Genomic DNA, 27264 nt, shown 5'->3' with positions numbered 1-27264 from the left:
TGCTCTGCCACAGGTTTATTTACAAAATATTATTTACAGTCTATAAGTGTCTTGAGCTCTGATAAATAATAACATTTCCTCCACAGAGAAGGAATAAGACAGACCACCTACACATCTTTCTGTTACAGATACCCTACCCAGCCAAACAAGTCTATTCCCTTTTAAAAAGGGGAAGAGAAGAATGGGTACCTAGAGGATTTTATGTCTGTGGCACAAGTAAAAGTATTAAGCAGGTCAAGGGAGTTTGAAATCTCCCCCCTGAAGTGTGCATGTGCGAAACAGCAACATGCTGAGGTTACGTGATCACACAAGTTAGAGCTGCTACTCCCAACTTCCCTTCAAAAGAAGGAAGTATACCAGGAGTTGGTGTTTAAGGCAAGAACAGTTGAATTAAAACATATAACCCTTACCAGCAGCCTTATGAAAGACTGAATGGTTTCTCCCTGTTGTAAAATAAGGAAGAGACAAGGCTGCTGAAGTGATAAGGGATGTATGCCAGGGAGTGAATAGGCCCAGTCTCTACACGTTTGGGGCCTTGTGCATGTTTCCTGATGTCCCAGTCCATCTGAACCCTCATTTCCAATCTTAAAACATTATCCACCCTTCCCTCACAACCTGCTTTGTATGTATCTTTGTTTCCATGTGATATGCCAAGAGTCTGAAACTCCAGTACGTGGACTACAGGGATTTCTTAGTGCTGCACAGAATGGACTACATAAGACAGGGCTGAGGACAGTTTCTAAGACCAGTGCTCTGGAACGTACTGATGGCTGCTGTAGAGCTGAAGCGAGCGGAACAGAAATGAGAGAAGGTGGTGTTGCCTCAGGAGTTTTTCCAGTTCTGGTTGTTTTGCTTTGCTTGTCCCAGTCACTCATTTGGAAGCAATTACCATAGGAATGATTCCAAGTGATATCTGGTAAGAATGGGCATTTAGCAAGCTTAAGGGAGCAATGACTGATCACTCCTTAAAGCCTTGGATGCTACACAGGATCCTCTTCTGGTGGCCTGGAAGTGACACTCCCATCTGTTTCAAGTCCCTGAAGGAAATGGGAAAAGAGAAGAAAAATGAATTGCTGTTCTTCTTTGGGACTGGGATTGGGGGTAAGGGCAGAAACAACTACCAAGCATTAGTTCATAAAGCTTCCTTTCTCTCAGCACCTCCTACTACACTTACCTTTTCTCTAGAGGGAAGAAACTTCTAGATGTTCCTGCCCTTCAGTGGTCTGCCCAGCCAGTCAACTGTTTTCTCTCACCTTGTGACTAGGCATGTGTTCCCATTAAGCCAAGATTGTCTATGTTAGTTTGTGATACAGGCCTTGTCTCAACCCTTTAGCAGGTCTGTGCTGCACATTTGTTTTATGTAACTCCCCTGGGCAGACCTGGCTTTGGACCCCCAATCCTACAACAGAACACAGCTGTGCTGGTAAAGCATCTGGTGTGAGTCCTTCTAAGGAGCCCAGAAGGACTTTGCTCTGTGCCAGAACAGTGCCTGGCTGACTGGGGGAAGAGATATCACTAGCCCACCTGGACTGCAAAGCAAAATAATGATCTTACAAAGTTCTAGAAAGGTGGGGAAATGGTCAAGTTGGAGAACTGTCTGCCAGCTATTGTTTTCCCTTGTGGTTTGTGTCTGATGTGAGTTCAGATGAGCTCAGACCTCTAATAAGTCTTCTGCATGGACAGTTTGGGAATTACTCTCACAGTTTGGGCTGATCCCAATTCTCTGGACCAGCTTTTCCCTTTTGGGACAAAAGGCAAGTCCACTTCCATTTAAATATCTAGAGAAGGATGGAAAGAAGCCTTCCAAGTAAATATGAGTGCCTGTTCAGCTAGCACAGGGACAGACACAGCTATTTGTACCATAGTGTGAGATGCCCTGTGGGACTTTAGCCTGCCCTTACTCAGCAGTGAGCTCCAGAATGGACTCCATGGTGTCCAAGCCAGCAGTGCGGAAGTTGGAGATGTAGCGCTTCATACGTATGGATTCCAGCCACTCAGGGATGGATCGATAGGGAATCCCATCAGATCCACTGCAGCTGGGGAGCCGGAGTGTTACCCTAAAGACACAAACAATCCTCATTAGCCAGGCAACATCCTCAAATAGCCAGTACTAGCTAGGAGAGAGTAGCTAGAGGGCAAGTGCCCTCTGCCAGGGCTAGGCAAATCTATCTGCTCGCTGCACAGTGAGGTCAGATTGCCCGGGCCAATGGCCATGGCCTCTGTCACCGTGATGGAGGTGACTGCTATCTTCTGCACACAGAGCATTCAAGGTGTCTCTTGCCAGCCTGCATTGCTAGCACTACCTCTCCTCCTGCTGGAGATAGCTAACCTCTCCTTTTCCAGTGGTAGCCTGCTTACCTGGGATCGAAGTCTGCGACAGGCCGGAGGAGCTGGGGACTTGAGATGAAATGTTGCAGCTGTGCCCGGATTTCCTGGAAGTGAGGCCTCCTCATCCTGTTGTGTGACCAGCAGCTCTTCATGAGCTCGTAGAGGATAGATGGGCAGTCCACGGGTGGCGGGAGCCGATACCCGTCCTCTAAGCTTTTCATCACCTGCACACAAGACAGAGAAAGTCTGTCCAAGAGCAGAGAGTGTGAAAGAGGAGCCAGAGGCCTCTTTGAGGCTGGGAGCAGGCAGTTTTGCACAGAGTACAGTCAGGCAGGAGTTGAAGCAGATTACACGTGTATGAAGTAGGGTTTGGGCAGCACAGCAAAGGACCAGGACATCTAAAGGATGTCAAAAGTTGAATACTTTCAATCCTTTACTAGCTTAGCTCCCATTTGCCATCCACAGCCTGTGTTCACAAGAAGTGAGCACCAAATGATTATGGCACAGGCCCAGTGAGAAAAGAGGAACCAGATTTTGAGGAGTAATTTTAACAGCACGTGCTGAACCTAGAATGAGACGGGACATAATACTCCAGAGCCAGAGGAAGAAGAGAAATGAACCGACAGAGAACATCTCCAGACCAAAAGGCCATGGCTTATTTAACGTGTCTTCATTTTGGCTCATTGCTGTTGACACCTGAACATGGTTCAGAGGTGCAAGCACTCATCATCCTTGATTTGGTTGCACTGGTTTTTAGCAGGGAGGGAGACATAGTAGTTCTGTGCTCAAAAGAATATCGAGACTGCAGGCTGAGGGAGATCTACAGAAGTTGGGCCTATGTGCCTTGTTTATTCCTTTAAATCAGGGCTTGTGCTCAGTGTCTGTTACCTCTTGATTGCTCATGTTCCCATATGGCTTGTCACCAAATGACAGCACCTCCCACATGACAATTCCAAAGCTCCAGACATCACTAGCTGAGGTGAAAATCCGATGAGCAATAGCCTCTGGAGCTGTCCATCGGATGGGAATCTTACCACCCTGTGAAAAAGCAGAGACATAGTGTACCCAGCGTGTGTGCTTGAGGTGTACTTCTCCAGTGTTTTCATGCAAGGAGCTTACAAAGTGGTTCAAAGCCTGTGCCCACCTCACTTGAAGCGACTTGTATGCATCCCTGGGGAAATTTCCAAACAGGAAGGAAACATTCTTGAAAAGTTTATGAGTTTAAGCTCTGTTTGAATGCTACACAAAATCACTGCTATGAGAGCGAGAGCCTGACACCGGCCACAGCTCTACCTTCAATGACACCAGCCATTAGAAACACTGGAACTGTTACTGAAAGAGACCTGCAGATGTCACTGCTCCAAACCCCTGGTCACAGCAGGGCTATCTTCAAAGTTAGATTTAGGTAACTGAGTCCAAAAAGTGAGACCTGTGATATTGCTTCTCATTTTAAAACTGCAATCTCTCTGAATCGCTTAGCAAACAGAATCTACATGGTCTCCAAGCAGAGTCATCTCCCCTGAATCATCCACACTGTGACTTGAGTTTTATTATGGGGTTTCCTTAGGGATTTTCCATCCAAATCTTCCCCCGCCCTCGTGTTTATAGCCTTATAGTATATTCTGCTATACTTACCTGGCAGAATCCCAGTGCCCCTGAGTTTTATTATGGGGTTTCCTTAGGGATTTTCCATCCAAATCTTCCCCCCGCCCTCGTGTTTATAGCCTTATAGTATATTCTGCTATACTTACCTGGCAGAATCCCAGTGCCCCTGAAACTACAGCTCATTTACAAGACTGAGAGACTGGGTTTGCATTACCTTGGTTTCATAGGTTCCCTCTGCATCGTTCTCTAATATTCGGGAGAGACCAAAGTCTGACACCTTGCATTGAAGACTGCGTGTCACCAGGATGTTGCGAGCAGCCAGATCCCGGTGCACGTAGTTGTGTTCAGAAAGGTAGGTCATCCCCGAGGCTATTCCCTGCAGCATGCTCACAAGCTGCACAGGGCTGAATTTCTCCTCATTCTCCTGCATGAAAGGAAAAGAGAGTCACTGGTCAAGGGACGTGAATCTGCTCGGTTTCTAGTTACTAGCCTTATCAACTTGCAGAAGTGGGCATTGCTGAACAAGCAAAAAGGCTGTAGCCCAAAGGACCCAACAAGTTCTCACTAAAGGACTGATGGTGGTCTCCAGAGTCATCATTGGGCACCTGCACTTCAACTACCAAACCAGCACTCTGGACACTGAGGAGACTGTACAGCATCAAGCTGAGACTGGAAATGTTAGTGAGCAGAAAGTTAGTGGATGTTTGGCTCTTATTTCTAGTCTTCTTTTAAGATCCATGTCAAGTTCCAGCAGTATACACAAGCCTATTACAGATTGGAGTTCTCACCCGGAGGAAGGTATCCAGTGCTCCATTCTCCATATACTCAGTGATGATCATCATTGGCCTCCCTTGAGGAAGACAAGAAGATGTCAGCTTTTTTACAATTCTCCTACTACCTTTCAATGCTCTCCACATTGCCCCAGCACAGACAACCACATCCAACCCCAACCAACATCCCCGCTCCACTGGCACAGCTGGCTGACCCTTCCTTAGATGTCTCCTAAAGATCTTGCATTCCTCCTTGTGTCACACATAGAACCTTACAGCAACACAAACCCCAACTTCCCATCCACTCACCAACCCAAGAAGACCTCTCCTAACACTGCCTCATGACTGTTGGAAATCCATACCTCTCCTCTCTCCCTCAATTCCTGTCCTATCCCAGCACAGCCTCTTTGACAGCACCCTAATAAAGGCCCAAGAAGTGTGCCAGTTTCTGCTCTCATAGCAGAACTCTCCCACACACACTCTTACTTTTGGTGACAACTCCTTCCAGATGCACAATGTTTGGGTGATTGAACTGCCCCATAATTGTTGCTTCACGCAGGAAGTTCCACCACTGCGAGTCTGAATACGTTGACTTCAGGGTCTTGATGGCAACCACGATACGTTCTTTCCCTGGGAGCCGTAGGGACCCACGATAGACCTCCCCAAACTCCCCTGAGGACAGCCAGAGGCAAAAGGTCACAGATGAACTCAGGAACAGGCAGCAAAATAACAGTGTGGAAGTACTGAAAGATGGTGAGGGTGACAAGTAACTCACCCTCTCCAATGACATTCTCCATAGTGACACAAGAGACGTCCAGCTCCTTAGTGAATTCCAGCACCCCTCTGCTAGGGTCATCATATGGTTGCAGGTCTACATAGGGCTTCAACCAGACCTTCTCTATGGTAAAGGAAAACGAGAGCAAATTAACGTGTCAGCTCTTTGGACAAGCTTTGTAGGGCAAAGCTACAGAAGCAGAGGTGAATCTGGGGGATTCTGACAACGGCAGTAAGCAAATCTACATACACTGAAGTCTAGAGCTGTTATGGGAAGACGAAAATTACATCAGAAAATCCATGCCAGTGTCTGCTTTGAAACTACCATTTCTTTTCATTCCTTCCAACCTATTCCAGGCTTCTCCAGAGTTCTACCACCCCTTAGAAGCTCACCTCTGTCAAAGCCTGAAGTATTGTAATCTGGCCGTGCTTGTCTCCGACGAGCCTGCCTGGAACATAAGAAGCAGTCATGAAAGTAAAATGGTCAGCAGATAGCAAAGAGAAAAGCAAGACTTCCAGGCTGTCTACCCAAAGATTGGTCAAGGACAGAGTTCAGGGCAATGCAGACCAAAGTGGAACCAGACACTGCACCTACTTGGAAGAGTACAGCTAGCAAGAAAATGTGGTGCATCATTTACATTTAGAAATGGAGCTTTGTTTCCACACAGGCAGCTTTGCTCATCCTTCTTGCTTGCTGAATTACATTTCTATTTATTTTGTGTTTTCTGTACACATTCAGTTAAATAATTGACATTCTTAAAACAAAATGCTAGCAGCTTTACAGACATTTAGTGGTCCCAGGGAGAGGACCACAAAAGTAACGGTATATGGAATACGGTTTGAAATGACTGCATACATGCAGTGTGCACTTAATTGATGAGTAGCTATAGAAATGATTGTACCATCACAATATTTGTATTCATCTGTTATGATAACAGTATGATACTGCTGGATTATAACAAAACTAAGAAATCACATTTTCCTCTGTCCTCAGCATCAAGCATTATCTTACAGACATATCAGTCCCTCCAGTCCTGCTAATCCAGGTTCCTTACTGAGACTCACTCCATTTTGCAGCAGCACAGCGGCCTTACTCATTCTTCTCTAAACTCTACCTATCCAATATCCTCTAAGAAACCAGAGCTTCCTTCCCTTTCTCCAGCTCACATAGCTCAGCTACTCCTACATCTAGGCCTTTTTCAATATCCAAAATCAACACTTACTTTCGCCGAAAGATGAGAAGTCCCAGAAGCAGCCCAATAAATAGCAGAACTCCAAAGACAATAGAGACTATGACTCCACCAGACAGAGCTCCTGTGTCTGTAGAAACAAAAAGAAAAGCCATATCATGTGAAAGGACAAGAACTATTTGCCTGGAATGCAACAACCAGCTTCTTCCAACCGACGGTATTAGGCAAGCTATGGCCATTTGTCTTCCAGGCAGCAGAGCCACCAAATCTGAGTCCTATCATACTGCTGTTGATATGCATGGAGCACCTCCTGGTAGGTGTCTGGTTGACTCTTATCTACAGTCTTCTTCTAGTTGAGTAATTTACCCCTGTGCCTGATTTTCTCATAGATTCCATGACACTTTCAGAAACAACAGCTGTTCCTTCCTTCCCACTCCTCTCCTACTGCTCTTTCAGATCAGACCCTTCTTCCTGCTCAGTAACTGATCTAGACTATGGCACAGCAAAGACATGATTTTCCCCAGCATCTAACTTGACTCTCTTCTTGTTTATGAAACTAATTTCATCCTTCCTTTCCATTAATATCTGGTGTTGGTCCTTTGCTTAAATACCTTGACAGACGCCATCGCCTGCTTAGGACTTTTCAAACAAGCAAGTACCAACTTACAAACTTGCAGTCTAACATCATATTCATGCTGTCTCAAAACTAAGCCTCAGGTGGTTTCATTTTGTGACTGAATAGCATTAGATAGCATTCACATAATTACAGGTTGTCTTCTTTCATTTAGATTCTCAAGCTAAAGCCAGCCATTCCATACAGTATATTTGAATACAGCAGAAGAAATGCTAAATGACCTCTGTTGGTGAAGTATGTATTTTTAAACCTTATTTCCCATAACTTCAAACAATTAAAAACTATTTTAACAACTTAGAAATACATTCAAGAAAAGTGTTCACATCCATATGTAATGAGAATCTACATTTTGTAACCTTTTCCTGAAGACATTTAGGAAAACATCCAGAAGAAAGCAAATTCCTACAGAAACTGTTTCAGTAAGTGAGCAGATTTTAAAGCAACGAACAGCTTGTGTGACACAGACAACTCTGTCTGGAAGTGTTTCCTGACATCCAGCCCTAGTGGTCAGCATCCATAAAGCCTACTTAACACTTGTTTTTCTTTCTCAGTTTGATGCTGACTCATCTGACTATTAAAAATCACCAGCTTAGTTAAGCAGAACTCTACAGGCAGAGGCAGTGTTCTTTTTTGTTCAACTAAAAAAGGTTTGGCAGGTGAAATAATGTATTTTTTTAATAAAATGGACAAGTTTTTAGGTACACAGCACTTCTGCAGGAAAGTAAGGAATTTAGATTAAACAAAAAGAAAAGTCTCTCCCTGCAAATCGTGTTCCACTAAATCCCTGGATCATCAAGCTAAACAATTCTAGTATTATAGAATCATAGAATAGCTAGGGTTGGAAAGGACCTTAAGATCATCTAGTTCCAACCCCCCTTAAGATCATCTAGTTCCAACCCCCTGCCATAGGCAGGGACACTTCACACTAAACCATGTCACCCAAAGCTTTGTCCAACCTGGCCTTGAACACCGCCAGGGATGGAGCATTCACAACCTCCCTGGGCAACCCATTCCAGTGCCTCACCACGCTCACAGGAAAGAATTTCCTCCTTATATCCAACCTAAACTTCTCCTGTTTAAGTTTTAACCCATTACCCCTTGTCCTATCACTACAGCCCCTAACAAAGAGTCCCTCCCCAGCATCCTTATAGGCCCCCTTCAGATACTGGAAGGTTTCTATGAGGTCTCCACATCTTAGCTTTCCCTTCTGAGTGCATCTTCCCCTTATCATTGCAAGATGATTGACTGTTCCTTTGTGTAAGACAGGAAGGAACAACACATATCCATTGAAAGATTTAGGTGAGGGGAAAACTGCAGCCTTCTCTTCTCCAGGCTGAACAGCCCCAACTTTCTCAGCCTGTCTCCATACAGGAGGTGCTCCAGTCCCCTGATCATCCTCGTGGCCCTTCTCTGGACTTCTTCCAACAGTTCCATGTCGTTTTTATGTTGAGGACACCAGAACTGCACACAATACTCCAGGGGAGGTCTCACGAGAGCAGAGTAGAGGGGCAGGATCACCTCCTTTTGATTATCAAAAAAGAACTGCCATGAAATGAGGAGTTGCATTCAGGGTCAGGACTACACAGAGTGGAAATGATGAAGTGGGGAAAAAAACAGGGTGAGGTCCTTTGAGTTCCCCTTTTCACTTTCACACAAAAGAGGAGGCATATGGTAATTGTTTTGCTAGCATGCAAACTTAGAAACATTAGGCAGAATCAGAATGTCTTTCAGGGACAGATGAAGAGCTGGGTAAGTGGTTTTCCAGAACAACACATAAACCTGAGACTGATCAGTTCCTGACAGCAAAGTACAACTGGATTCTGCGTGACAGCAAGGAAATGGGGTAGAAGTCTCCTTGTTCTGCATTACAAAGCAACAGGCATAGCCCTGGTGACAAGGAACTCAGGAGCGTGCCGTCTGTGTCTTACATCTAGCAGAACACAGACATCCGTGTACCATATGCATATACAATCTGATGGAGAACTGAGTTTCCTCCAGCTGAAACACCAGTGGCTGTCCTTTACCTGGTGGAAGGGTGCGGAATTCCTGCTCTGGGGAATAGGGCCCAGGCCCAAGGGGTGTGATGGATCTCACGCGCAGCAGGTAGGCTGTGTCTGGCTGCAGGTCTCTCAGAGTGACATTTGGCTCAAGAAGGTGCTTCACTGTGTAACGTGCCTCCTCTCCCTGCACAGATCAACCAGGGTAAAATAACAAATACCTGTTGGACAAAGAGGACACTTCCACCCCTTTGGGTGAAAGGGGAAAGGACAAATGAGGCAGGCCTCACCTTCTCAAAGAACATGACCTCATACTCCACTGAGGCCCGGCTGCGCTGCCGTGGGGCAAGCCAAGACACAGAAAGGCTACTGTCATCTCTCTGTGTCAGGATGAACTGGGATACTGTCACCGGAGCTGCAGGGGACAGAACAGAGAACATCAGGAAGAAATACAAACATAATGCAAACTCTCTCCACCATAACCTCTCTCTTTCCTTCTCTGGTCATACCATGCAACTGGAACTGACTTTCATTGGCACTCCCACTCCCTCATCTTTCTTTTCTGTGGTGAAAGGGAAATGAGGTCTTTGGTTGTAATTAGTTGTTTTCCATTAATAATATTCTTCTATCCCAACACTGGAAACACAGCTTTGGCTCTCAAAACAAAATCAGCGTTCCAAGAAATTACATTTAATGCAGCCCTGCACAGAAAGCATTCAATTTGAAATAAAGATGTTAGGATATTATGTTCTTACAGCAGCAGTCACGTATGTATCCTGTGTGATTTATCAATGCAGCTCAGTTTCATGAGGGTACAGTGAAATTCAGCGCTCAAAATCTTTCAGCTGACTGCAGATGCATGCTGGTCATGAATGAGAAGATAATCCTCAACAGTCTGCAAGGACTGAAGAGTCAAGCTGGGTTCTCTCCTTGTCCTTTGTCATCACCAGGTAGTGATGAGGTGAGCCAAAAGTAGCTCTACTTTCCTAGCTCAGAGTTGTGCTGCCCCCACATAGCGTCAGGAAGAAAAGTCCTATTTTGTCACCAAATCAGAATCTGGGGGAAGCACCAAGGGCTTTTTGAGCACTGGGATGTCCCTTTCCTAAAATCACCTTTCACAGCACTCTGGAAGTTATTCACAGGACAGACAAAGTTGCCAGCTTGAAGCTGAACTACAGCAACGTGTCATAACCTGCATGTTTTTAGCATCCTCGCTTCTCCATGCTTTCAAAGCTCTTATCTTTTCTTTTCAGGGTTACTGTTGTGTTTGGTTGGACTTTTTGCAGTATCTGGGTCATGGAAATATTTCATGCCAGAGTCCCTGTTCTTCCTGTCACACAGGTTGCAATACTTCTGCTGGACTATGCTAGTGTATGACAAGGAGGGCTTCATCCTCCTCACTTCTATTAAGTCCTTGGTGGATCTGTAGCCCTTGCTGGGTAATGATTACTGCTGTTTTGACTTGCAAGGGATATGACTGATGGATTTTACATGCCAGAGGCAGAGGTACCTTAGAGTCCTTATCATGCCATACCGACACATAGGGCAGAGAGAAGGAGAAGGTGGAGAAAGCTTAAACATTCACAGAGATTCCTCTTCCTTTTCCTGGTGAGCAGGAAGAACTCCCTGCTTCTGCTAACCTGCATGTCCAACTGCGACCCAGACAGCTGGAGCAGTTCTCTGTGGAGCAGGTCCCATTCCTGAGACACCATTATGGGCTTCCACAGCAAATGTGTAGTTGGTGTAAGCTTCCAGGCCGTCCACGTCCACAGCAGGTTTGGTGAGACCAGAAGCACTGGGGGAGAACACCACCCCAGCCTCGCATGGCTCACATGAGAGGAAATGGCACCGCTGACAGAAGACTGTGTAAGTCACATCCTTTCGCCCACCATGGTCACTGGGTGGCTGCCACCACAGACTCAGCTGCGTGCCAATAAGGGAGAAGCTGACATTGCGGGGAGCTGAGGGGGGGCCTACAAGAAGCATGAAAGAAAGTATTAGATCCAGTTGCTAACACCAAAACTACCGTGGCAGCTTCCCATCTGCTGATGCATTTTGAATGGAGCCCTCTGTCCCCCCCGCAAGTCTCTCCCTCTCTGATGTCTCATCTCCATTTCCCAATGTTTTGTTTTCTCCCATCTCCTTGTTCATAGAATCACAGAATGATTTGGGTTGGAAGGGACCTTTAAAGGTCATTTAGTCCAACTCCCCTGCCATGGGCAGGGACATCTTCCACTAGATCAGCTTGCTGAAAGCCCCATCCAACCTGACATTAGAACACTTACAAACACAGGGTATCCACAGCAACCTGCTCCAGTGTCTCATCACCTGCACTGTAAAATGTTTCTTCTGTATGTCCCATCTAAACCTACTCTCTTTCCATTTAAAATCATCGCCCCTTGTCCCATCACTACGAGCCCTGACCCCCTTTAAGTACTTAAAGGCCGCAATAAGATCTCCCTGAAGCCACCTCTTCTCCAGCCTTGAACAAGCCCAGTTCTCTCAGCCTTTTTTCATTAGGAGAGGTGTTCCAGTCTCTGACCATTTTTGTGCCCCTCTTACGGACTCACTTTACCAGGTCCATATCTCTTTTGTACTAGGGACACCAGAGCTGGACGTAGCACTCCAGGTGGGGTGTCATGAGAGCAGAGGGCAAGAATCACCTCCCTTGACCTGTTGGCCATGCATTTCTTTATACAGCCCAGGTTACAACTGGCTTTCTGGATGCAAGTGCGCATGGCCAGCTCATGTCCAGTTTTTCCCACCAGTATCCCTATGCTCTTATCTGTGTGGCTGCTCTCAATAATTTCATCCCCCAATCTGTATAGATATATAGATATATAGATATATAGATATAGCCATAGATACATTATAGATAATGTTCTTTCTATCTGTGACTCACGGGTGCAAGCAATATTCTGGCCTTCTGAAGGTGCTCGGTAGAAGCCTGCATTGCAGGAACAAGATGTAGCCCCTGCCTCATCGGACAAGCTGTTGGGGGGGCACTTCAGGCAGCGTTTAGCCTCCAGGGAGTGACGGTAGAATCCTCGCTGGCAGGCTGTGAAGAGACACAAGTAATCATAAGATCAACAATAAACCAAGATCAACAGGAAACCACCTGCAGGCTTTGTTCAGCGTCTTGAGCACTCATTCATCTGCTTGCTCTTCGTCTGTTTTCTTAGCTCACAGAAGTCAGTACATTGGAATGGATCCCCTGGAGGTCACCTTAGCCTAATCAGAGCAGAGGGGAGATGCAACCTCAGGGTAGGAGCAATGTTACGACAGGACTCATAGACTGAAGAAGGGAGATGTCATTCATCACAGATGCTGCATGAAAACAGAAGCTGGTCGACCCAGACTGGTCCCGACATAGCCCTTCAAGCCTTCCACACTATAAATAAGATCCTCCAAGTCCTTGCACTCCTCAAAGTCCTCTGCTTGCTGACATCACACAGGATACCCAGGAAAGAGGGAGTGGAACTGCACAGGTGACACGTGGGCACGGGAACAAGCCTAGGAGGTAAGCGGCCGGACCAGGTCACAGCACCCGAGCCCGTGTCTGCAGCACTAAACTGAAGGGGAGCAGGAGGCGCAGGCGGCACCGTTGGACCCAGCTGCATGCACGACCCAGCCGGCAGCACGGCGGCAGGCTCTGGGGGCGCTGGGAAGGACGAGAGGCAGCGACCGCGGCCAACAGGCACAGGCCAGCCTCGAACCGGCGTCCTGGGAGCCAGGGAGAGCCCCGGTGCCCCAAGAGGGAGCGGCCCCGGCCCGCCCCGCCGCCCCCGGGACCCGGCCGCCGCCAGACCGCAGGAGGCGTTGCGGCGACGGCGCCCGGCGCCTCGGCTCCCCCGCCGCGGTAACCGGGACCCACGCAGCCGCGGCTCCGGCAGCGGCCGGCAGGTGGCTGCACAGCACCGGCGAGGCAGCAGCAGCCGCCGGGCCAGGGCCCGTCCCGCCCCGGAGGCGGTGCGGAGCCTCCCCCGGAGCGCCCGGTGGGCCCGGGGGTGGGAGCCGCAAACCGGCAGCGGGGCGGGGGCTGTGGGGCGCGGCTGTCGTGGCTGCCAGTCTCCGCTCCCTGGAGGCGTTGGGCTGCCCTCGGCTCCCCCGGGAGCGCAGCCAGCAGCCCCTCAGCCCCCGGCACCTGGTTTGGGCGGCTCTTGGGCACTCGCTTTAGACACGCTGGGAAAAACAGGCCTGGGAAAGGGCTCTGCCCGCCAGGCATCGGAGGGCAGAGAGGGCTGGGGCGCTCCCTTTGCTCCTTCTTTGTGCCCGGGCTCAGCGGGACACTGCCAGCAGGCACCAGACTTGAGCACCACGGAGCTTGCCCCAGCTGCCACCCTGCAGAGCCCGTCAGGGAGCCACAGCACAGGCCACAGGGGCACAGCTTCATGTTAAATCGGTACGTTACGTACTTGAGGAAGTAGATCACAGAGCGCAGGGTTTATCAGTAGCAAAGTCTGCAACACTGAAATAGATGTAATGCAGGCAAGCACAGTTTTTCTGGGAACATGGGGTGGCTGAGCCATTATGTACCCAGCAGCGCTTTGTATGGCTGGGAGTTCAGGGAGAGTTTGAATGAACTGGTCAAGAACCTCAGCCTTTGACGGCTTTCTGTTGCCTCTAACAAAGGTCAGGGTCTCTTCCTGTTTGAGGCAAGGGTTCAGCTTTCCTGATTTGTGTTCCTACTTAAGGCAAACCTCAGAACCAGAAGAAACTGCCAGGAGGTCTCCTCCATCCTGTCCCCCTTTACATGTTTGAAGAAGTCCTTCTGATAACAAAGTAGAAGCTGTGACCTCAGACTTCATCCTGACCTGGGCTGTTCCCAGTCCTTTGCACAATGCCTGATCTTTTCTGCCTGAGGACAAAGTAGAAGCTGTGACCTCAGTCCTTATCCTGACCTGAATTGTTCCCAGTCCCTTGCACAATGACTTGTCTTTTCCACTGGGGGTGGGGACCCCAGGGTAACCCCCACGGGCAACCTTCATTCACCCTCTCCTTTGATCCTCCAGTAAGACACTGCTTGGGACACGAAGTAACCTCTCCTTACCCCTTGTTAGCTTCTCCCCTCTTCCCTTCCTCTCCTGGGAGACCTCCCTAGCCCCTACAAAAGAGGCTCCTGGCTGCAGCTGTACTTGGGCGGAGTGGGATGAAAGCACAGATGTAGCGTGAACCTGAGCTGTGATAGCAGTCAGGGCTTGTCTAGACATGACAGCTTCCCAGGGGAGTGCTCTCAGGAGGGCGGGGAGAGCTCTGTAGCACCTAAGTGGAAAAACTGGCTGGGCTGTGCGAGGCGAGGGGATTGCGGGAGGAGGGCAGGATCTTGTGCTTCAACCTTCACCGGCTTCCCAAGCGAAACAAGCAGAAAGCAGTGGGGATTCATGGAAGCACTAGATCCTTGGAGTGGAGCAAAGGCAGAAAAAAGCAGAGACAGGGCATCCGCTGACCTTGACTGTGGTGCATGGATTCCTTTTTCTGTATGCCTTAGCTTTGTGCCATACGGCTCTGACAACAACAGCAGAGATGTGCTTTTACCTCCCAGTCTGCAGTAATACATATTGCCAAAAAAACACACATACCCTCTTCCTCTGACACACACAAAGCTGCTCTTTAGCAGCTGAATTTCGTGCCCTCTCTGGCAATGGGATAGCCCTGCACTGCTTGCTCCCAACAACCCTGGCTTGCTCTGTGGCTCCAGTACCTGGTGACTCCTATGCTTGCTAATTGCTCTTCCTCAGAAATGAGCCAGGCACCTACGTATTGTGCAATGTGCTTTACACGGTTTCCCATGGCAGAGAAGCCATCCCAGTCTAAGCAGAAGGGGACACAGAGGAGAAACTTGTGTGTGTCCCCCTGCCCAACCTCAGCTTTCTAGTCACAGCCAAATACACTGTTTCATGCATCTGACCCTGTGTGCCCTGAGAGAACAAGGCTGCCATTTAAGGGTTGGGAATCAGTTGTTGAGTTAGTCAGTGTCAATCACACAGTTACAGCTCGCAAAAACTAGCTCCAGAGCTGAAGGTTCCTGGATGAAGCCCAACAGGGAGTGGTGTGCGCAGGTCTTACACCTGACACGAGGAGAAAAATCACAATTGGAAAAGAGAAGCTAAGGAGGGGAGGGAAGGTATAACATATCTCTAGCAGGCACACAGGGCAGGCAAGACAGAGGCAGACCATACTAACTCTGCTGATACCACTTCATGCTCGCAGATGCTCCGATCTCTAGCTCCCTGGAACTCTCCCGTGGCCTGCAGCCAATGGCTGTCTGCATACTCACCTACACAGCTCCCATCGACTTCCTCAAACCCCACAGCACAAAGGCATTGGCCCATTGGTACCAGCCACTCGCCATCAGTGCTGCAGTGCATCCGGGGAGGAGAGCCCTCTTCTTCAGCTGCATACTCCACGCAGACCCCGGCTACTTCAGTCAGCCCTTCCGAGCCTGCTAACGTCTCTGGAAACCGGGCCAGGCCCCGCACAGCCTCTGGGCAAGTCTTGTAATACACGCGGACAGACACCATGGCTACGCAGGCCCCGGAGTTCTGGAAAGCCAAATAGAAGCCCCGGCGAGACAGCTTCCCAATGGGGCACACTTCTGTGTTCAGCTGCATGGCACCCGATTCAATGTCCCTGCTGGTGAAGCTTCGATCTGCTGCCACAGTGTTGAGCTAAGCGAAAGAGAAAAAGACAATAGATTCAACCATCAAGCAGGTACCAGCAGCTGAGCTACCCATGCCTCTCAAGCTTCTTTTACTAAAGCCTTTTAGAGGCTTTATGGTCAACTGCTTCTAAAACATTGCATGTTTGCTTTGCACTTGGAAGTGGTGTTAACGGTGGGATCAGCAGCCTTCCTTGCATGTATACTTTCCATCATCTCTTCAGCTTCTTTGCAGTCATTCACTGGTCTTATACAGTACCTTATGTTCTGGGTCTCTGATCTCAGAGGTCTTTAGGAACAGCCCCTTAATGGAGCAAATCTCTTTTCTGTGATATTTTTCTTTGTTTGCAAATTGTGGGCAGTAAAATCACAATACTGCGTGGAGCTGTGATTTTAAATTCACCAGTGAATTAGTCACCTGTTTCTAGGCTGTATTTGATGCAGGTTAGATTATCTACTGCAAGGTGCTTCTCTTGGAGCACATAACATGTTTCAGCACTGTAGATACTTGGGTGAAAAATGCTCCCACACTCTTACGTTCCCCCTGCTTCCACAAACAAAGGATGAGAGTGACAAGAGATGCTTTTGATGCTTGGAAAGGCCTCTGTGACATGTGATATGGAAGACCTGCTGGACTGCAGGTGGGGCGGCCTTTCTTCTCAGAGGGGGAGCCTAAGTGATCCTCTCCACCGCACGCCCTCCCTATTGCATGAAACCACCCACTCTGTGTAGTTGGATGGCAGATGAAAGGATCTGCATAGCAGCCACATCTGGCACTGGGATCATTAGGCAGGTTTAGGAGTTGTGGAGGTATCATACAAATTCATAGGGTAGGCTACAGGGGAGGTGGAGAAGCACTGGTGAGGGAGGGGGATCAGTTACCAGATTCTCCTGCTCTGCCTGTTATGGCTTTACTGTTCTTTGTTTTCATCACGCCACTTAAACCACAGAGGAAAGGGCAGTCAAGTGGCTTCTTTTAGGACAGAACTGGGTTATAGAATTTCCTCCACAAAAAAGCTGAGGTACCCTGTTCTGCAATTCAAATGTTCCCTTGGCAAGAGGACACTATGTTGGGGGAGACAGTAGTTAAAATCTAGCAGTGCTAAATACCTTCATATGAGGGTGAATTTCATTTTAGCAAGGCATCACCTCCAGTTTTAGAAAATAAGAACCTGTATCTTGTAACAATCAGAGTAAATGATCAAGAGCACAGAGACCTGAACTGGATTCTGTTCTTCACTTGGTCTAATCTTGCTTTATTACCCAAGGCAAATCAAATTCCTTTGGCCTCTACTATTTCCAAAAATTGGTGTAACCATCCAGCACTGTTACAGCCCTTTAAAATCCTTACCTATGTGGTCTCCGGTTAATAAGTGCTTACATAGAATGAGGGTCTGATCTCATTTGAAAACTCTTGTGCCTCTTGTGGCAAAGACTGTTCTGAGCATCACAGAGGGCATAGGGGCAAAGTTTATTCTAAGGACAATGCTTACTATCCATGCCCCTCCCCAGATGCTGGCTCTGCTGGCCTACCCCACTCAGCAAGACACACCTAGTTTAAGCTGAAAGACATGAGTCAGTCTTCACCCCCAGCGCTACAGACCTTAATGAACAGCGGGCGGCGGAACTGGATCCCGACATCTTGTTCAGACTCCATGTAATAGAGATTGAAGGTCTCTTTGCAGGTTACCACTTCACCTTTGAAGCTCTTGCAGTCCCGCACAGTAAACTTCAGCTCCACATAAATGCGTGAGGCTGCCTCACCCCGATAAATCCAGTTGGTGCGAAGCCAGTGATCAGTGTCACCCTCGGAAAGCACGCTGCAGTCCTGGTACATATAGACCGGGGTACCATTTATCATCTGCTGCACTTCACTCCACTGCACCCAGGGTAGAAGAAAACACATTGTTAGACACATGTGAGAAAAATTTTGCTTCAAGCATGACAAAATCTTGCCTAAAAGATTGTTTCTCATATAGCACTCAGGGCTTAAAGCCTGCATAGGTAGAAGGTCCCTTACACTGAGCAAAAGCTGCATCTGATCTAGAGCCCCATATCTACCTAAACTCTTGACACAGGGAGCAAAGAGGATACTGTAATTAGGATCTGAGTTATGACAAATTGAAGGGAACCACTGTTCACAGACCCTTGCACATGCCCTTTATCCTACCTTAGTTGCAGTTTGCTTCTTCATACACTGCCTTATCTTAGATTGAGAAAAAGCACCACTAATCCCATATACTGGCCACTTCTCTCTACCAGTGTTTATATTCAAAGTGCACAGTAGGACATACCATATCAGGACTATTATCTGCCCCTGAAAAGAATGCACAGCACCTGGGGGTAAGAGAAAAGATGCCCTGCAACAGTGAGAAGATCAACTGCAGAAGGACTGTTCTAGAGCAAGCCCTTATTAATTTGGAGCTCAAACTTCTTTAAGTATGATCTTTTGCAAGACCTAATTTAGCTATTAAAATTCAGTTGATTTTCCTGACTTCATATAAGGTTCTGCTTCTTCCCCAGACAAATAACAGCTGGGAGGAGGACATGAGCCCAAGTGGTTATGTGACCTCACTGATACTATTTGTCTGAATCTCATAGGGTCTGATACATATTTTAATGTATTTTGCTGAATTTTATGTGGTTCTGGTTTTGTTTCCTCACCAGGTCAGGTATGAAGTGCAAATACTCATTTTTAAGTAAGTCACACATGAGAACTGAAAACTTGGAAAGCAAGGTTTTGTCCACAGGGAAAATAACTTAGAACCCTTTCCCCACCCCACCATGCTAAGACTGCCTTTCTCATTAAATGTTTGATCAAATTAAATTGAAACAAGTGCCCACATAGGTATTCACACAAGTTTAAGCATCTTGGTTTTAAATCAGAACCCAGGTTAAGATGCAATCTGAGCAAAGCCTTAGTTTCTATATTACTCGAGGCTTGTCAAGTCGCATTCATCCAGCACCACCACCTCCTGAACTCACAGCACAACCTTGCAGCCCCTCTCCTAGCTTCTGATTGCACAGACCAGGTCACTCTGCTAGTGGAATGCAAGAGGTGGACCCACAGAGTGCCAAAGGAGGCTCTGCTTTTAAGCCATGCCGTAGAGCATGCCTCCTGTGCAGCCCCACTCTGAAAACTGAGTGCTGTCTCCAAGCTAGCAAGCCCTGTTGATAGCACAAGCTTTTATCTGGCTGATTCCAGCCGTTCACCTAAGTGTATAATAGTAGTCTCCTCTTAAGTAGTTCTGTGGATGGTATCTATGTGTCCCTTCTTGTTTTGTTTTTCTCCATGTAATTAATCTCCAGTGTTACCCCATCCTCTTAATCAGATCCATCTGGCATATTTCTGCACTTCTATGCTTTTTTCACTTACTGGAAGTCAGAGGATTTAGGATAGCAAGAGAAAGAAACAGACTGATGAATCCCAATGGATCAACCAGAAGGGGCAATCACTTAAATCACCTCTTGCATTATTTCATTTAAAATCTTCTGGAAATTGTGAATTTACAACACATCCTGAAGTATATTGAAATAGAAAAAAAGAAGCTAAAAAGGAAAGTAAGAGCAAAGCAGCTTTCATAAGAAACTGCCAATGTTAGGACTAGCTTTTAGAAGCATTTTTCCATGGGAGCCTGCCTCCACTAAGCTGATGGGAAAGGCATAATTGCATTTGAAGGCTGAGAGTTAGACAAGTTTCCATTAGCACTTTATCCTAAGGCAGTAGCACAGACAGGTGTCACCAGAAAGCAATTTTTGCATGTCTCACCGAAAGACATGAACTATTGTGATGCATGTCCTGAATAGACCATTTTCAAATCTGAAGTGATACAGGACCAAAGTTTCACTTTCAATAGTGACAACTCCAGCAGAAAAATGCCAGAAGAAATCCAGCTGCTAACTCCTGTATTTCTTAGTTCATCTCAGCCCAGATCCTTCCAGACCGAAGCTCTTCAGGGCAAAGATGCTTAGCACTGGCTATTGCACAGTTTCATATGCAGCGTGGTGCAAAGAAATAACAAGGGATTCACACTTGGGTTTTCCAGACTCTATTGCTGGTGGGTAAAGGAAGTAAAATGAGGCTATTATTTATGCTAACAGTACAGAACTATTGTTAAATATACTTGTGACTTCTTTTTGTTATTCAGTGAAGCTTTTAAATTCAAAGTAGTAGAGGAAAACTGCTACGTACAACACAATAAAAGGGTGGTGAGTGAAGTTGCTAGGCAACTGTCTCACATCCTTTAAGAATCTGCTGCAAAATCAAATGTATGCCTCTGATTTTTAACATAGTGCTTTTAATGAATGTGTGCTAAAGAAGTCTGGCTCAATCAGTATTAATTACTTGGTTCTCTAGTTTGTCTGCCAGTGACACTTGAACCAACCTCCTTTGATAATACAGTTTCCTACCCATTTCATCCAAAACACTGTATCCTTACTCCAGTCATCAGTTCGACCATAGGATGGGACACATTCTTTTAGGAGAAGTGGGGGACAGTACGAGTCAGACTTCCTCATTTTAACAGTGAGTGAACTTTGGGTTTATGATGCTACAGAAAACTTTCTCATGAGATTCAGAATCATAGAAAAGACCTAGGTTGGAAAGGACCCTTGGAGATCATCTAGTCCAATTCCCTGTTCCAAGCAAGCTAAAGAGTTCTTCAAGTCTTCAGATTTTATTCTTCAAAACTCCTTTTAAGCTCTATTAAATTTAACCTCTTTTTTAAACTGGTTTTAAACTAGAAAACCTTTTAGAGTTCTTAAAAAGTTGCTAAGAAAACCAAAGCCAGTGCATTTGGGAGAGAGCCATAAATTAGTAGCTTTGATTGTCTAAAAAATGTAAGAATGTAGGCATTGGATTTGAGAGCAGAAGGTGTTCTATATTTCTCAAGAACCCATATAATAACACAGGAATTTAGTTCCAGAGATTTGTTCATAAAGGCTTGGTGTGGTGGTATAATACAGAGCAAAATAATTCCAGCACAGCAATTAGTGTTAAGTGAATGACAACCTCAAAGCAAAAGTATTATCTCAATAACCTCAGAACGCTGCAAGTGTAAGAAAAAGGAGGACAACTGTCCTCCCGATGCTGGGTTGGATTCAATATGAAGGAAACAGTGGTGGAGACAAGCTGTCTCTATGAAATGCCTTGAATGACAGTCTGGAAGGGCACCAGTAGATACCTGTAGTAAACAAAATTGGTTTAGTCTGCCATGTGAGTAAAACTCCAAAGATAAGATAACGTACATGCCTTTTAATATCTGCCTTGATCAACTCTCAACTGATTATACAGTTAGAAGCTTTGAAGCCTAAGGAAGGCTTACTCTGCTTTGAATATAGATGAGACCACTCTAGGTTAGGACTGTGTCAAGCATCCTCCACCCATCTGTGGGCTACTCTTCCTAGGAGCTGCCATAAGGTACAAGATGGAAACAGAGATATTTTTTATGTCTTCTTGGAGCTACTGTCTCCAGCTCTGCAGGCATCAGAAAAGAGGTATCTTTTTGTTTTAGTCTTTGTTATTGTTGTTATGTGGGGAGAACAGTGAAAGCCAGTAACTTGTTTGAGTTAGACAGTTGCACTAAGATGAAAAGACCGGCTGAGTGTACAGCCAGTTACAGCGTACCTGTTCTTACTAAGTGCATCTCTTTCCCATCAAATTTGCAGCAGAATTCAGAGTACCATTTTAATCCATGAATTCCCTTCCTGAGGAAAAATCACAGGGCCCCAAAACCACAATCTTTTACAGCACCAATACATCACTGGTGTGCCAAGCCTGAAACCACATAGAAGAACACACACCACTGAATGCTTTCTGCCTCCTTCCCCTAGCACCACCTTTGCCTGTGGAGTCTCTTTGACTTTCGTATAGTAGCATTTGCATGCTACCATGACCAGGAAAACCTTCCTGGAATACAGTCAAAGTTGAAGGCAGTTGTACATTACAGGTTTGTCTGTACTACATTCTTAGTGTCTTAGTGGAAAGACTGTGACAGTAGAGACAACGTGCTAGAACCTGCTGTCATATGATGAACAGCTTCTCTTGAGCTGAAATACCTGTAACAGAAATGTGTCAGTAGGTAAAGCTAGACCAGCCAATCAAAAATAGCAGCACCACAGTGGTGTTCTGACAGTATTCCAGAATGAAGTTTCTGTGCCCTTGCATTGAAAGTTTCTCCATGGGCTTGCGAGTTCTTTAGCTGGTGGGGAAGACAATTTAGACTATAATGATGAAGTGTGGTGACATCTAGAAATTTAAATTCCTATAAAGTCCTATAACTTTTAACCTGAGAACAGCAAAGAGGCTGCTTTTATTTTTTTGACTGTTTGGCAGTGGTCAGGGAAGTTTGATTTCATCACATCATCACAGAGTCTTTGACACAACTGAAGTGATGCTTTTTTGTCTACAGTGTCCTTCTGGGTGGGATGATATATTTTTTCACCACAATGATCCACTGATTATTTTCAGGGAGGAACAGCTAAATTATGTAATTACTTGTCCTTTAGGGCACTAGCACATAGGTCTCCATCCCAGCCATCTCTTTCCAATTTAACTTGTACTCTGGTATCTGGAAGATAAGGTGCTAATGTGAGCCACATAGCTCTAGTGCATTGACTACAGAGCCTGTTCATCAAACACAGGATCTGCTGTCTGCTCATTCTCTGAACAGTCTGGCCACATGAAGGTCTTGGACAAAAACAGTTTTGGTCACAACAGATGCTACTACGTGAGAGATAATGATACTCTAGTCCAACATGTCACCCAGCTGTCTTGGAACACTTTTGCATATACCTGTTTTGCTAACACCCACCAACAGTATCAATATCTACAAAAAGGACAGGAGTGAAAAATTAGATGGTATACCTTAAAAGTTCAGAACTCATGGCTCAAGTCGTATTACCAATATGGCAAATACTAGCTCTCATGTTAATTTTGCATTATATTGTACCTTGCATAGAATCCATTGTAAATGGAAGTGACTGTTTTTTTCCCTCAAGGCAAAGCACATCATATGGTGTGAGTTACGATTTTGTATGCTGTGTCAAGTATACTTCCAGTATTTTCAGAGAACCTGGGAAATTAATCTGATGACAATGGACAATACTTGCTCTGTTTGCATAGGTTCCTTTTAAAGATGGAATCCCACACATGGACAGAGTAATTATGCCTTTTCTTTGAGAGAAACTGAACCTGCCTGGAGAAAAGAAGCTGAAGGAGATGGCCGTATGAAAGCCACAGTGAGGAGCTGAAAGGCTCCAGGTCAAGCATAGAGAAACCAGGAACTAGGCCTTAGAAGCAATGGAAATAACCTTTCAAGAAATCAGAGGATGATTTCCTGGTAAAACCCAGGCATAGTACAAATTCTACGCTGCTCATTTTTATTTCTCTTTGGGTAATAGACCAGATCAAATACCTGTGACCTGTCGGCAACTTTTATATCAGTGACCACATGATAGGTGGTTCTAGCAAGGCTTGTGTTCCACCAGAATAAGAGGTCCCAGATATTAATAACAGTTGATGATGGCTGATTTCTGTTTCCACCACTTCTGCTCACATAGGCCTGGTCATGAGGAAATAGCACTGTGGGCCACAGCCCTCAACCTGCAAGTGGTTCCAACACAGCACTCCTATTTTATTAAACCTGGGCAGTTTACTTAATGAGACATCTTGGTGTCTTACTCAGATAGTCTTACCTGGAATAAGTCTCAAACAGATTTTTGTAGCATCCAAAGTTGGTGTGAAAAATAACCATCAGAAATGCTATTATGTGCATCTCTTTGCACAACTGTTGACAGTGCATGTCCTTTAGATCTAACTCAAAGGGATGTCATCACCTCCAGATGATAGAATAGAATAGAACCTGGAACCTGGAGTAGAGTAGCAGTATATACCTCAGGCTGCTCTCAGCTTAAGTATCAGACATTAGGGACTGGCTTTTCCAAGTGAACAGGATCTGAGTAGGAAAAAGGGACAAATGCTAGTGCACTAAGTGTTGTGACTCCAAGGGCAAAGAAGACGGCGTTCTGAGCCAAAGTGAAGATGCTGCACAACCATGACATTCATCACCATGGCTGCTCAGGCACTACAGTGGTGACAGTACTGTCGCCTAGCAGCTTCAGGAAGCTGATTCACCCTTTTCTAGATGTTGAATGAGAGTGGGCAAGATTCATTGAACTTCCTCATGTCAACACAAAAGCACCACAAGTTAGCTGGAGCTTTGAGATACGTCTGCCTAGAGCATGGTCCTCCAAGAAGCGTAGAATTTGTACTATGCCTGGGATTTACTAGGAAAGTAAACTTTGGGACTGAGAGACATGGTAGAAACTGAGAGCAACACTCTGAAGTACGTGTGGAAGCAAGCAAGAGTATGGAATAAGCAGAAAAAAAGATTATGTCCTCCTCTCATAGGAGATTGAGAACAATGGCAGCCTTGAAAGGAGACTAACAGAATAATGTAGAAGCTTTAATAATACTATGATCCATGCAGGAATGTAATTTGGGGAAAATAAGCTCCATAAACCAGCTACCAACTGAGAATTGAGCATTGCTGTATGTTTAATGTGTAGTAACACAGTTTGGGAATTAGTGGCAGCAGCAGAATTCATGTAATTTCTGAAATAACAGATATCCAACTTAAAAACAAAGTTACTATGAAAAAGGACTCTCTTACAAGGAAAGACAGCTGTAGAACTGGTGAAAGCATGCCTCCCAAGAAAACATACCAGCTAAAGACAAATGAAGTGTGTTTAATTTACTACCTATTCAACAGCATAGAGGCAGAAAATCATATTGAGATGCCCAGTATGCAGCATCCTACAGTACAAATGGCTAGGATCTTAAGTAGCCACTTATACTCAAGAAAGCATGACTGGATTATGCAAATACTATTCACATCCACAAAAAGGAAATTGGAAATAGTGGACAAAAGGAAAACTTCAAGATAGGCCAATAAGCTGGGGCTGAAATAATCATAGCAACTAAAGAAAAATATTGGATTGCCTGTTATGTTATATCATAGGCCTACATAAACAGATACAGAAAATCCATCGGGACAGAGATTACAGAATTCAAACCATTAAATCAGGTAAAACTGGAAGGATCTTTTGTGCTTGGCCTGAAAATTCAAACTCAGAATGCTAATGAACAAACAGTGAAAAACTACCACATAAACACAGAAAGATTTAGGTGGGAAGAGACCTTCTAGGTCTCTCCTCCAGTCCCCTACTCACAGCACGGCTAACTCCAAAGCTGAGTTGGGTTGCTCAGGATCTTGTCTGTTGAAAGCAGAATGCAAGGGGATAACATGACTCCTCACCACCAACTGTTCAGATTATACTTGAAGCAAAATAAGAGAGAAATAACACGAACAGTGGGATTGAGTGCACTCCCAACAAGTTTGCCAACAAGACGAAGCTGTTTGGTGCGGTCAACACACTGGAGGGAAGGGATGGGATCCAGAGGGAGCTTGACACGTTTGAGAGGTGGCCAGTGCCAACCTCATGAAGTTCCACAAGGCCAAGTGCAAGGTCCTGCCCCTGGGTTGTGGCAATCCCAAGCACAAATACAGGCTGGGGGAGAATTGATTGAGAGCAGCCCGAAGAGAAGGACTTGGGGATGGTAGTTGGCGAGAAGGAAAACATGAGCCAGCTTCAGTGTGTGCTTGAGCCCAGAAAGGCAACCGTGTGCTGGGCTCCATCAAGAGGAGCGTGAGCAGCAGGTGAAGAGGGTGATTCTTCTCCTCTACTCTGCTCTCATGAGTACCTACAGTACTGCATTCAGCTCTGGGGCCCCACCATCTTAGGATATGGACCTGCTCATGTGAGTCCAGAGGAGGGCCACAAAAATGATCATAGGGGTGGAGCACCTCTCCTGTGAAGACAGGCTGAGAGAACTGGGATTGTTCAGCCTAGAGAAGAGAAGGCTCCAGGGAGGCCTTGGAGCAGCTTCCAGTACATAAACTGGGCCTAAAGGAAATCTATAGAGAGACTTTTTACAGGGGCAGGTAGTGACAGGACAAGAGGTAAGGGCTTTAAGCTGAAAGAAGGTAGATTTAGATTAGATAGAAGGAAGAAGTTCTTCCCTGTGAGGGTTCTGATGCGGTGGCACAGGATGCCCAGGGAAGCTGTGGCTGCCCCATCACTTGCAGTGTTCAAGGCCAGGTTGGATGGGGCTTGGAGAACCTGCTCTAGTGGAAGTTGTCCCTGCCTGTGGCAGGGGGATTGGATCTAGATGATCTTTAAAGGTCCCTTCCAACCCAAACCAGTCTGTGATTCTATGATTTAGAAGCTGCTAAGAAGCAATGCTACTCTGCCTGGTAACTGAATTTATTTATGGTAAGATTTGAGAAGTCCTTTTTGGTCAGTTTCAGTGTTTTTACATCAGTTCAAGCAGTTAGGCTGTTTGTGCAGCCTGGGGAGCCTTGAAGAAATGTCAGAGTAAGTAAATTCTGGACTCCTGACACCTTCCAAGTGATCGTCACTAGCTTTCGAACGTATGTTAAAAGATGGGAATCCACCAGTAGTATTGTAATACACCTTCCCATGCCCAACTGTGTTGCTGTCTCAAAACTTCAAAGGCAAATTTGAAGAGATGATGAGAGGGTGAAGGTGGTAAGATAGGTAAGAAAGTGACTGTAGGAACTACAGTCTGCCTTTTTAAGGGCTTAGTTTTCAATAGTAGCTTCAAGTGAATTCTAAAGAGTTACTACAAAGCAAGATAGCACAGACCTTTTAGCAAACAAAATTCTGCAGACATTACTTAGGGTACAGACACTTTCACTTAAACACTACCTTTAAGCTTAGGCAAGATGCCAGTTAACATACTCTAAAAGCCCAGAAAAAGTATCCATGCTGCCCAAAACTGACTGGTGTACAGTGTGGTGTTCTTAGGCTGAGCATGTGTTAGCAGAAGCATTGTCTATACTGGATACAGACCAAGTCTAACCATGAAACAATCACATATGACAATCCATTGTCATTGGCTGAAAGCAGAGAGGAGAAAACAAAAGGTATAATTCTGCTTCCACAGCATTATCCAACCTCTTCTGGGCTATGCTCAGAGACCTTGTCCATATAAAGTATGTAAATTCTTCACAGCAAATTCCTCCTCTGTGTGATAGCCATATTGACACAAATCCAGCTAATGTATGGGAGATCTCTGGTTAGGCACAAGTAGCAGTGTTACATGAAATATACTTTTCAGCTCTGTATGCAACACGGTTCTGAGGTTTCCAGTCTGTTAATAATCAAGCTAGGCAGGTACTCAGTATGAATCTTAGCTCTTTTGTGTCAGAAAATGTTCTGAATT

At 45.9% G+C, this 27264-nt stretch overlaps 1 protein-coding gene across 1 annotated transcript in view; it reads right to left on the bottom strand.

Annotated features, from left to right (window-relative positions):
* The window catches only part of EPHA1 (EPH receptor A1), a 33091-nt gene continuing 5827 nt past the window's right edge, over positions 1-27264 (bottom strand). The window contains exons 3-18 of the mRNA XM_062624026.1: positions 17560-17835; positions 15576-15966; positions 12201-12356; positions 10939-11271; positions 9589-9713; positions 9326-9485; positions 6701-6797; positions 5871-5926; positions 5479-5601; positions 5190-5375; positions 4722-4783; positions 4148-4357; positions 3217-3366; positions 2359-2552; positions 1902-2057; positions 1-1037 (exon numbers count right to left, since the gene is read on the bottom strand). Coding sequence (XP_062480010.1) covers positions 959-1037; positions 1902-2057; positions 2359-2552; positions 3217-3366; positions 4148-4357; positions 4722-4783; positions 5190-5375; positions 5479-5601; positions 5871-5926; positions 6701-6797; positions 9326-9485; positions 9589-9713; positions 10939-11271; positions 12201-12356; positions 15576-15966; positions 17560-17835 — 2754 coding nt within the window. The 3' untranslated portion in view covers positions 1-958. The remainder of the gene's footprint in view (positions 1038-1901; positions 2058-2358; positions 2553-3216; positions 3367-4147; positions 4358-4721; positions 4784-5189; positions 5376-5478; positions 5602-5870; positions 5927-6700; positions 6798-9325; positions 9486-9588; positions 9714-10938; positions 11272-12200; positions 12357-15575; positions 15967-17559; positions 17836-27264) is intronic.

This window comes from Pezoporus occidentalis, unplaced genomic scaffold, assembly GCF_034315485.1.
Source record: "Pezoporus occidentalis ecotype Australia unplaced genomic scaffold, CSIRO_AGI_Poc_V1 ctg26, whole genome shotgun sequence".
NCBI lineage: Eukaryota > Metazoa > Chordata > Aves > Psittaciformes > Psittacidae > Pezoporus > Pezoporus occidentalis.
The sequence above is the reverse complement of the archived record's forward strand: the minus strand, read 5'-3'. Positions and strand labels throughout refer to the sequence as shown.